This window comes from Talpa occidentalis, unplaced genomic scaffold, assembly GCF_014898055.3.
Source record: "Talpa occidentalis isolate TD23 unplaced genomic scaffold, MPIMG_talOcc4v2.1 talOcc4.8, whole genome shotgun sequence".
NCBI classification, from domain to species: domain Eukaryota; kingdom Metazoa; phylum Chordata; class Mammalia; order Eulipotyphla; family Talpidae; genus Talpa; species Talpa occidentalis.
The window spans coordinates 5,929,297-5,941,319 of record NW_023605194.1 but is presented as its reverse complement, the minus strand read 5'-3'; the positions used below and the strand labels follow the sequence as shown (position 1 = coordinate 5,941,319).

The window sequence follows — 12,023 nt, the reverse complement described above, 5'->3', positions numbered from 1 at the left end:
TTCAGTGTAAACATAAAAAAACTGCTCTAACAACAAAAATGGAAGCTATCCTACTCCACGTGTTTTTCCAAACCCTCCGATTTTTAGCACTACAATTTTTCTGCCAATTAGGTCATATGCACATAAACTACCTTTACTCTCACAGGAGAGAGAATGTAAATACCCCAATAAACATATGAAAAGATGCTTAGCCTCGTTAAGCATCAGGGAAATGCAAATGAAAACAATAATGAGACACTGTTATTCACCAGCTAATTAACAAAAATTAGAAAGAGCATGTCATTGAGTATATCCTGAGCATGTGGGGAAAGAGCCCCAAGTTGAGAATGGGAACATAAATGGGGGGGACACCTATGTGTAAGATAATTTGGGTATACCAATGAAAACTGGCACACATTTTTTTGACCCAGTTAATTCCATGTCTAGAAATCTCATCTGTATAAAGCACAGTAGGAATTCTTCAAGGCACTCCAACATGGCTGTCTTTTAAAGCACTGTTTGCAATAGGAAAAAAACAAAAAAAGTGGAGTCACCAAGAAGAGTGATTCATGACGTGCACTTCATCCCACACTGGTCACCCCAAGAAAAGCACACAGCCACTGAAAAAGTGGGGTAAACTGATGGTCAGGCCTGGTTAAGATAGTAACCGGCTTATTCACAAACGAAAAAAATGTAGGCTGATACGTGTGTTCATAATTCCATTTTGTAAAACCTACACAGACACACACACACCCCTAAAGATGCATCTAGGCCCAATGCTAACAGCATGATTGTATAAACATTGCCAAAAGCAGAAAGAAATTACATGAAACTGTTGGCAATATGCTTCCTGTAATTAAATGGTGGGATTAGGGATGTTGTTTACTTTTTTTTTTTCTCATTTTCACTTTCAAATTTAAACAGAAACCTCACCCTCCGTCTGTCTGTCTGTCTGTCTGTCTGTCTCACACACACACACACACACACATAGAGTGCGGCCTTCACAGCGCCCTGCTGCACACCATGGCACCCAAACAGTGTGGATGGGAAATCCGCACCCATGTTTTGTGGCCAAAACATTGTGGAATTCACCACTACTTTTCATCAGCCAAGGAACAGAATTAGAGCATAGGGCTTCAAAACTGCATTCCCTAAAGATGTTAAAAATAGCACTGGAACACTGGAACAGAGCAGATGGAAGCAAAAGGCCCAGACTCTCCTTGGAACACCAACGTGGGTTCCGCACACTCCACACCACCCGCCAGCCCAGAGACAAAAGGCACCCAGACAGGTGGTTTCAGCATTCCTGACGCTCAGTCTTGTAAGGGGCAGGTCAAACCCCCATCTGCCTTCAGGTGACAACTGGAAACAGAGACTTAGTTTGACATCAAAACAGCTAGGTGAAAGGCCAAAGGTCAGAGACCCAGGCTGTCCCCTGGGTTTCCACATTGCAAAAACCTCCGGACGTTTCCAAATACCCTGGTGTTCGATAACAAGTGGAATCCACAGCCAGAAGCTGGAAGGAAACATCTACTCTGGCCCAGCTGATGAGAATTGTGGCCATGTGATGAGAAATTGCCAGGCTTCAGTCCACCGGCATCAGCTCAGAAGGACAGCTAGCCCTTTCAGCCCTGGATTCAGAGAGGTACCCCAGAAACGACAACCCAACACAGACCAGGTGTCAGTAGGAAGTGTGAACCCCCACCTTCAGCAGGCTCCCGGGGACTCAGACGCCCCCTGTGCAATGAGTGTGCATAAAGTGAGCTCACACGTGTCAAGGCTGCGCCATACTGTGGCTCACTGCCATGCAGACAGGGAGGCAAACACTGTTTAATGCTTCAGCCCCAAGTCTGCTCCTCAGAAAGTGTCCAGAGAGCAGGGCAGGATGAGCCTCTGGGTCAGTGAATCTCACCCACTCAGCGACACTCACTGGGCCTCTCGGAGGAGCAAGGCAGTGAATCACAAAATGCAGCAGCTGCTCCCTGCAGATGCTGACAAAGGTGCTCCAGGGGCCGGCACCCCAGGGCCCCGCTGCCTTTGAATTTCACTCTTTACTAATCTCGTGGTCTTCCTCAAAAAGCTGAACATCAAGAGGCCTCCCTGGTGGTGCAGGCGGTTGAGCGCCGCACTGTGAAGCTGTCCGCAGCCTCTGCAGCACTGGTTCAATCCCCACCGGCCTTGGGGCAACCCACATGGTGCAGCAAACTTCTCCTGCCTCGCCCGCTGTTCCCCTCAGCAGTGTATTTCATCAGTCTGCCTGTTCTGTTCACCGCTCTGTCTCTGGTGAATCCTCTCACCCTCCCACGCATCTGGCCTGTACTCTGGTTCTTGTATAAATAAAAAATAAATCTTTAAAAAAAAAGCTGAACTTTGAGTCACGATCCAGCCATTCCACTCCTCAGCAATGCACCCAAGAAACCGAAAGGCAACTCAGACAGATGCTTGGACACCCGTGTTCACAGCTACATCACTCACAATAGCCAAAAGACAGGAGTAGCCAGTGTCCATCAGCAGAGGGCGGGGGCTAAACAAGGGTGGCAGGCCACGTAACGGGCACTATCGTTCAGCCACAGTAAAGTAATGACGTCCCAAGGCCTCAGGGACGGACCTCGATCACTGTAAGCCAAACAAGCCAGACACACAGGACCCACTTAGATGAGATACTCAGAACAGGCAAATTCACAGACAGGACTTAGATGAGATGTTACGAAGGCCCGGGGAAGAACAGGACAGGGACAGTGTGATGGTGATACAGAGTTTCTGTTTAAGTAATGAAAAAGTTTTGAAAATAAATGACAAATTTTAAGTTCAAGATATGTTACCCTCGTGAAAAAAAATATCAGGCCAGTCATGGAAGTTGGAAGAGCAGCATCACACCGCAGCCTTGCTCTCTACAGACCTTGGGCCAGCCGGTGGCTACATGCTCTTGGGGCACCAGGACCTCCTCTGTGCTTCTTATTTCTCATTAGGGGCTCTGATAAAGTGTGGCACCATCTACATTTAAAGAAAGCAGTTCAACACAAGCCTGGACTTTGGAGCCAGGGCATCTGGGTTCCCCTGGCAGCACAGCCACCTAGGAGCATGTGATAGCCTCCTTGGCAAACGGGCAGAAGAACAGAGCCCACTTCTTTGGACTGCATGGGGGCTGAGTGAAGTGGGGTACAGGAGGCACCTGGCACTCAGACACAGGTGAGACCTCAATAAACGCTGGTCAATGCCAGCATATTAGCTTCCTCACCATGGGCTACTTGATCTGGGATTAAAGCTGAATATCTTGGCTGCGAAAAGGCTCAACAAAGTCCCAATATATTAATAAGCATATTAGTCGTGATTTCACCAAATAAACATGCTTCTGGGTTAAGCATTACGCTGACTCAAATGTCTTTGAAATGACATCTTAAGTAACATAGAAAATGTAAATCTAATTAACCTTTGCAGCAAAACCACCAGTTTAGTGGTGATTATAAGAAAATCATTTCTAAAGTTCTTTCCTTGAATCTGAAATATGCATGGAAACTAACACCCCATCCTCTAATGTTTCACTCTGCTGAGGGGCTCCTGGGATTCCCAACCTCCAGGACTGGGGAACTAGGGATGGTGGCCAACTCCTCAGCCACAGGCAAGGAGTTTATCCTGTGACCTCACTTGGGTCTTCTGCAGTTAGCAAGCAGCATGAAAGGTTTTGAAGAATCCTCTTCTCCTGGATGCCTAAATCTTTACGGAAAAGCTGGGGACTGAGGTGGTCTATTAATTATCTCAGTCACTCTGCTTTTCTGCATTAAACTGTAATAACTGTTCAGGACCCTATGAAATATATACCCATAAAAGTAACCTCTTTATTAAAAAAAAAAAGTATTAAACTATGCTGTCGTTTCAGATGGAAATGGCTGATGCTGCATCACAGTCTGTTCTCAGAGCTGGCGGGATGGAGCATCTGAGATCATCTATTTAATCTTCTCATTTCAGGATGGGTCACTGAAGCGGACTGCTGAAACAAGTTACCCACTGTCAAGACTGAAGTAAAAGGCCAGGAGGCTCTGTCACTACAACTAAATTATTACCATCCAACCAGCCTTCCCCGCATACTAAGAAAATAATTTGACTTAATCACTTAAGGATGGCTCAGCACAAGCTCTTTGATAAATAAGACTAAACTGCAGAATACCAATAGCTCTGTTGGCTATTTTAATTAAAATAAGCTTTCTGGCCCATTTTCATAACATTCTTTGATTTTGTTTTGGTTTTCTGTGTCCTCGTCCCCCTTCACGGGCCACATACACATAACACAGTGGATGAGGGTCAACCCATGAGGTGGAGAAATTGCTGGAGGGACATTGGGCCACAGAGCAGGGCCCCACTATAAGATTTGTGAGGGGAAAAAAAAAATCACAGAAATAACACACATTTGTTTGTGGAAATGTTCGTGTCTTGCTTTCTAGAAAAACACATCTTGGAAAACTTGACACATTGAGTCCCGGGAGAGGGGGCAGTGCCCACGTCTCGTCAGCGAGGGCAGGCCTCTCTCCTCTGGAGGAAGCGCAGAGGAACAGAAACCACCAACTCTACAATCCCACTCCCTCAGCCAAGTGTGCAGAGGCACCATTCTTCAAAAGAAGTTAGGTAAGGAAGAAATATCAGAGGGAAATATCAGAGGGAAAACCCAACATGGATCCTTGGGCCTGCTTCCAGCTCACTTCCGGCTCGCTTCCGGCTCACCTCAGGACCTAAACAGGGCGGCCTGCAGGTGGATGTCTGCCTCCTCTTAGACCTCCAAAGAATTCATGACCTGGGCACCTGGGCCAGGTCTAACCCATCACTGGTGAGGCTTATATTTAGGTGACTACATTTTCCTGGAGGGTGAGAGACCTCTGCCTTTCATGTCCAGGAAGCCCCTAGGGCTCCATGGAATTTGTAAGTTTCCAGTATCCACAAAATGAATGTCCCAGGGTTGTGAAAACCCCGCACTGAATCCAGCTTGACCACCCCTGCATTGGCCCCAGGCCCATGGCCACAGCCACCTGGACACAAGGAAGGCCCAGCAGGGTGGCCTGTCCACCACCCGCAGCCAGCAAACACATTCCTGAGGGGCTGTGCTCTGCCTTTCTTGCAGTTTTTTTTTTAAAGCAAGATATATTTTAGATTTTTGTTCCCACGCACTCAAATTCCATTTCTCTTTCACACCAGAAAAGGCTCAAACATGAAACAACAAAAATACTTTGGGCTTCTGTGCCTCAGGGGGTGGGGGGTAGAACAAACATTCACTGAAGGTCCCTGGTTTTGCTCTTAGAACACATAGGTGCTCTGCATTCCGCGGAATGTTGTCAATAATTAAAACTGAGCTGCACCTGTTAAAAATCAAGTAGCATTTTCTCATTAGGCACCCCCAGCCTTCCAGCCCATGTGTAATCACAAATTCAGATTTGCAAAATGCTTACCCATAATAATGAGGTTGGTCCTATTTATTTTGAGACCAGGAGTTCCTGGAGCTCAACTACTCTTTGTCCTGATTTCCTGCGCTGTCTTAAGTGAGGAAAATTAGTTACCTGCCAGGATTCTGCCCACCTCCTTATACCTAAGTTGTAAAGAAATGATTGGAATTTGTCAAGTATAGTTTTCGAGAGCTTCTGGTGGTGAGCATGACCCTGGAAACCATGATTACGGTGGTTCAACCCTTCCTTGCCAACCAGCTAATCACCTAGTGAAATCTTTGGTCTATTCAGTCTTGACAAAAAACTAAGTCAGCCTTCTGATCTCAACAGTCCTGTGAGACAGACCTTGAGCTAGAAGCCCAGTGCAGCTGCCCAGGTCCCGATCCATGGGAACTGTGAAATAGATCTTCTTGTCCAATGCTGTCACATCTTGGGTTAATTTGTTACCCAGCAATAGGTAACTAATACATCCACTGTTCAAGTTCCAAACACACCAAAGAATTTCATATAAAATTCCTGAAGTTTTCCTCATCTACTAAACTCTTAAAGTTCTCTCCTTCCATGCTAAATAATTTGGAGATTCCATCTAAGATACCCTTCCTCCTAGGTCAACCCAGAATCCTTTCCCAATCTCCTCTATCCTGATTCTCCCAAACATCACCTCTCCCTATACATCCATGCACCTCTGACTTCACCCCATAATGTCCTGACTGCCAGCATTTTTTGCCTTCCCCGCTGGAGGAGTAGTCCCCAGGAGCTGGGCGGTGCTTTGTCCAGAGCCTAGGGCAGTGCCTGGCAGAGGGTGCCCCGTTTATCAGCTGAACAGACAACAGAGGCACGATTGGGCATTGTCAGGCAGCGGTAGGGAGAGGGTTGGCAATTTCAGCCTCCAGATTATATTCACTCCGGGCTCTTCCTTGAAGGTGGAGGGCAGGGAGTGTGTCTGCCATCTCGGACACATTCTCTTAATCATCCAAGTCCACCCACTCATCATACAACCCCGCTCATATAGGACACCCACACTTGCACTGCTCAAATTCTGCTCCAGTTTAAGGTTCACTGACTATAAAGCATATTTAGAAAACAGACTCTCAACGTTCGACCCTTCTGTTATTAAACTCCCCTCATACAAGAACAAGGCAAATGGGGATTGTGCTCTCAAGTTCTAGACAAGTCCATTTTTTTTTTAAATCCCAAACTTGAAAATGATCAATTATGATCACTGAGTCAAAAAATACTCCATCTAGTTCCTGTTAACTTTTGACTACTTAAAAAGAAATGAAGGTGAATTAAAGAAACAGAATCTTTGAAAGCTTCATTCTACCTTGTAGCCTCCAATGCGATGTTCCTGCTTAAATTCCTTCCCATTTTTCAGCCACCTCATGGTTGGGGTTGGATTCCCGCCAGCTGGACAGCGGAACTTGACAGTGTTGGCTGCTGGAACAGCGTGCAGCCGCTTTTCCATCTTCTCTGTGTTGGTCCAGTAGGGTGCTCCTGTTTGGGGAAAACAACATTATAATGTAGATGGATGGACAACCTGGTCTCTGTTACTAAACTCCTACAGGTAAGATCATTTTATTTGGTGTGTGGACGATGGGACGATTTCAAAATCTTTGGGTGATGTTTACATTAGGAAAAAATTTTCTGAAGTCTCATCCAGCTGGCCTGGCAGGAGGTCCCTAGAGATGGACTACTTGTTGGCTTAGGCCTATTAACAGGGGAAACAACGCTTGAGGCACCTTCTCTCCCTCATTCTTCGTGCCAGAATATAAATTCATGTTGAATCATGTTTGAAAATGCTACTTGACACACACCGTGACAAGGCCTACAATAACAGCAGCTGAGTCCTCCCCAAACATATCATTTTAGATAGATCGCCATACCTATTAAGCAATCACATATACACACGAGTAAAAGTAAGTTGTATTCAAAAGCCACACAACTTATCAACCAGAGCTTTACTTTAAAGGATAATGGATAGTACAATTTATCGTCGTGATAAGATAAAGTAGTTCAGGGAGGTCATTCCCATTTCTGAGCACTTTATATGACAAATATATTTTAATTTCTAAAGTAGAAAAGAAAGCCTCCCTGGTGGTAGGGGTTATGACTTAGCGCTATCACTGCGACAGCCTGAGTTCGATCCCCAGCCAGGGAGCTGACCCACATGGCACAGCGGACCTCTCCTGTCCTGCCCGCTGCTCCCCTCAGCAGTGTATTTCAGTCACTCTGCCTGTTCTGCTCCCCACTCTGTCTCTGGTGAATCCTCTACCACCCCTGCCCCGTACCTCTGGCCTACACCCCAGTTCTTGTATAAATAAATAAATGTTAAAAAAATAAAGTGGAAAAGAGATCTTTTGGTGGTTGTGAAGGTCATTTTTATCACCCTGTCTAAACGAATTAACACCAACTAGTTACGTAAAACTGTACCTTGTAAACTGACTTCAAAGGCAGAGATACAAGTGGTTTTATAAGCTCAAGGAAAGAGACAGGTTGTTAAATCATCAGGTAAAGGACATCTTATCTAAGTAAAAGCCGGGGCCATCACTCCAAAGCAACATGTAAATTCTTCATGCCTGCTAATAACGGCCGTGACCGCTACTGAGTGCTTCTTATTTGCCCAACACAACTCCAAACACACTTGTGTGTTTAACACAAGCACCGTGACAACAGTCTGATGAGAAAGCACTGTTGGAATCCCTGTTAACAGAGAGGAACACTGGGCCTCCCCAGTGGCACAGCAGTTGAGTGCTGGGTTGCGAAGCTGCCCGCAGCCTCTGCAGCGCAGGTTCGATCCCCGGCCACCGGGTGAGGGTCCCACATGGCGCGCAGACCTCTCCTGCCGCCCTCTGCTCCCCTCAGCAGTGTACTTTGTCAGTCTGCCTGCTCTGCTCTCTGCTCTGACTCTGGTGAATTCTCTCACCCTCCCGCGCTTCTGACTGTACCCAGTGCTTGTATAAATAAATAAATCTTTAAAAAAAATAGAAAAAGAGAGGAATATTGAGCCTTGGTGCAGTGAGGTAATCTGCCCACAGTCATAAAGCCAGGAGTTTCAGGCCAGGAGCCGAGCCCCGGAGGTTGTCTCCGAAGCCCGACTACCTTTGCCCTGCTGCCTGCAGCAAGTAAGAACCAGCTTGTCCACAGGTTTGGAATTCACACCTTGGACCACTCTGATGTTTAATCCCAGGACAGCCAGGCTGCGCCAAAGGCACATGCTGCTCTCATTGCTGCTCAGAAGGTCCACAGAAGTCTTGCACAGCAGTGTTTCACCTGAATGTTTGTCTTAGCCAACAGCTAACCAAACCAGCACTCCCCTAAAGCATCCATTGCCAAGGCCTCAAACAATCCAGAACATTTCAGAACCCTGAAATTCTCGAAGATTGGTTCATACCTATTTCTAATGAGGGTTTGACTGAACAACAGCACACACGTGCCCCTAGCCAAGGGCAAAACAGTCCTAGGCAGGGCTTCACCTCAGATGCAGATTTAAGTCCCCTTTCCTCTAGTCTGTGGATGGCACAGCTTGCTCTCAGGCAGGGGGGGCGGGGGTAGGGTGGAAAGAAAGAAATGATCCCCTTTACTTAACAGCCAGACTTTCATGACAGAATTAGGTATTGGAACAATGGCCCCCAAAGTACCTAACCCTATTTGCCTCATCCATGTTCTTCAAATTTGCAACAAAAGATGGAGCTGGGGGCCTCCCTGGTGGCGCAAGGGGTTAAGATGCAACCTATGAGGCTATCTGCAGCACGAGTTTGATCCCTGGCCAGGGAGCTACCCACATGGTGCAGCAGACCTCTCCTGCCTCGCCCGCTGCTCCCCTCAGCAGTGGATTTCAGTCAATCTGCCTGTTCTGCTCCCCACTCTGTCTCTGGTAAATCCTCTCACCCACCACACCTCTGACCTGTACCCCAGTTCTTGTATGCATAAATAAATCTTTAAAAAAAAAAAAAAAGGCAGCTATGGGATTTTCCTAACCAGGGCATCCTGAAGCTTCTTTATCCTGCTTATCTAAGTATCAAGGAGGTAGGTGTAGATGTTGTCTATAATAAGCCAGGCCAGTGCAAAGAGGCAAAACCGTGGCGGTCAGCAGAGAGAGAGGAAGGCTGGCAGGCGGAGAGGTGGGAGCCAGGAGAAGGAACAGGGCTGTATTCTCTCCTCCTAATCCAGCTGCATAGGCAATGAGTAGGCACTTCGTAGCCATTTGGCGTTGGGTGTCTGATGCCGGTAAACACACCTATTCTTCGGAAGCTTCACCAGGGCGTGCTCGGCTCCTATTTGTCACAAGACTCCCAGGGCCTGGCAGCCACAGAAATCATTTCAATAACCTTCACTTGAAAAGCTTCTACTTAGTAAAAATCCATCCACAGCCATCGCCTCTCAAAAGAAACCATCAGGAGCACAAAATAAATAATGAGCTTTGTCGCTACACAAAGACTTTTACAAATCTGACCTAAATGAAGAGCGCACCTCGTGCGGTCAGGTGTCCGGACACATGTCATTTGTTTAAGTCAACACAATAGCCTATTCACGTGAATTAGCTAAATATTAATGTAGCAACTCGGCATCAATGACGGCGGAGCTGATCCTCTGGAATGCCTTTTCCCTATTCATACAAAGAAATCAGCAGATGGGTGCTTACATACCGGTGGGCACGATGCTTTTGTTCCCTAAAATGTCAAAAAGTAGGACTTCACTTAAGGAGCTAAGAAAGTCGCTCCGTCCTGCTCTCACCAGGCGAAGCTGTCAGGGAGGAGGCTGCCCCCAGCACCAGGCTCGCCCTGGACCACACGGCCCTCTTGATCCTGCCTGTGGCAACAGCGTGCTGGCAACCAGCACCTTTGTCTTGGCGCCCAGGGACTGATTTAAGGACAAGGGTGAAAGAATTTCGCTGGAATGTCTGGCAGGTAGCCAGTTCCCTGGGGTGCAATTTCAATCATCAAAACTGCACCTATAAAATCTGCTGGTGTAAAAGCAGACACACAGCCAGGCAGCGGGGTGTGGGCACCAGACTTCTTATCTAAGCCTCCCAGGGCTAAGGCGGGTGGGGCTGCGTAAAATCTAATGGACAAAGGAGAAACAGATCACCTGCCAGCTGTCACCGCGACCTGCATTCACAACTGACTCAGCTGGGGCTCAACATGAAGTCATGTTGTTGGAGGTTCCCTGTATGGCAGGGAAAGGTGCCCCCCACCTCCCACCACCACCACTCCGTGAGTGTTAACATCACACAGGCACGAGGTACTTCTGGGACTAGGCCTTCCTTGAGGTTGTCAAGCTCCCACATCTTTTTCAAGAGCATGATGCTTAAGGAAAGGAGATTATTTTATTATTTTGCAATGGCTCTTCCTGAAATTAGTTCCACACAAAGTTTGAAGAAGCCGGATGATTGAGAGAAATAACTGCTGCAGGACCAGCCCTGCTGTGTTTCCTTCAGCAGCAGCGTCATGCCCTCCGTAAACTCTGTCTTCCACAGCTCCTGCCTTTTCTGCAGCCTGGCCCCATGGGAAGATCGGGGTACTCCAGAGCTGCCTGCAAGGGTGGGGCAGCGGGCACCCAGTGCCTCGACCTCAGGGGCTGTCCTTCATACAGTGACCACTTTCACAAACTAATGCTCTACAAAGTGGGGGTGAGCCTTGCACCCGTGGGTACTCAGCAACTCTATTTACAGTGAATCTGCAAGCCCAGGCCACATGACGGGTAAGCATATGCTTGTGTGTCCCTTCCCTGGCATCACACTGGGGAAATATGAGGATTGGGTTTAAAGCCATTAGCCAACAGAGCAAGGGTGTGGTATAAACTACTGGTGGCATAAAAAATGAGTTATGCTGGGCCTCTCTGGTGATGTAAGGGTTAAAGTCTCAGCACACTGGGGCTCCCTGGTGGTGCAAGGGGTTGAGCACAGCACTATGAAGCTGTCCTCAGTCTCTGCAGCAAGAGTTCCATCCCCAGCCAGCCAGGGAGCACCTCATGGCGCAGCAGATCTCTCCTGTCTCGCCCACTGCTCCCCTCAGCAGTGTGTTTCAGTAGATCTGCCTATTCTGCTCCCCACTCTGTCTCTGGTGAGTCCTCTCACCCTCTGCGCCTCTGGCCTACACCCCAATTCTTGTATGCATAAATAAATAAAAATAAATCTTGTAAAAAAAATGAGTTATGCTAAATCAAGAGTCAACACGGGGGTTCCTGCTGCTCTGACATGCTTGGCTCGCCTGATGCTCCAGCCAGCCATGTTCCCACATCATTAGAGGCTAATAATGAACAGGTGAAAGGAACAGTAAGCCCAAGCCAAAATAAACAAATTACATAAAACCCCATCATCAAGGTCCAGTGTACCTAACGCACTGTCACCTCCTACACTGAAACAGTTGTTGCATATTAGGGATAATGGTAAGTAATTTTAATTTTACTTAGAAGCAGCAGAAGTTTCTCAAGATGTGGCTGCTAAGGGAAACTTTCCTCCAAGTTCCCTCAACACAGCCTTTCTCTTCCAGCTCTATTCCACAAGCAACATTCATCAATCCCTTTGGTGGTCCCTTGTTTGTTATTTACCTGTGTTTCCATTACCAGGCATCTGGATACTGAAATATATTCCTTTTGATGCCTGTAGGCTAGAAA

The 12,023-nt window shown here is 47.2% G+C and overlaps 1 protein-coding gene across 12 annotated transcripts in view; it reads right to left on the bottom strand.

The window, feature by feature from the left end:
- FGFR2 (fibroblast growth factor receptor 2) overlaps positions 1–12,023 on the bottom strand; it is a 94,194-nt gene that overhangs the window by 49,111 nt on the left and 33,060 nt on the right. For all 12 annotated transcript variants that reach the window (XM_054690563.1, XM_054690562.1, XM_054690565.1 and 9 more), the window contains one exon: positions 6,733–6,902. In XM_054690563.1, coding sequence (XP_054546538.1) covers positions 6,733–6,902 — 170 coding nt within the window. The remainder of the gene's footprint in view (positions 1–6,732; positions 6,903–12,023) is intronic.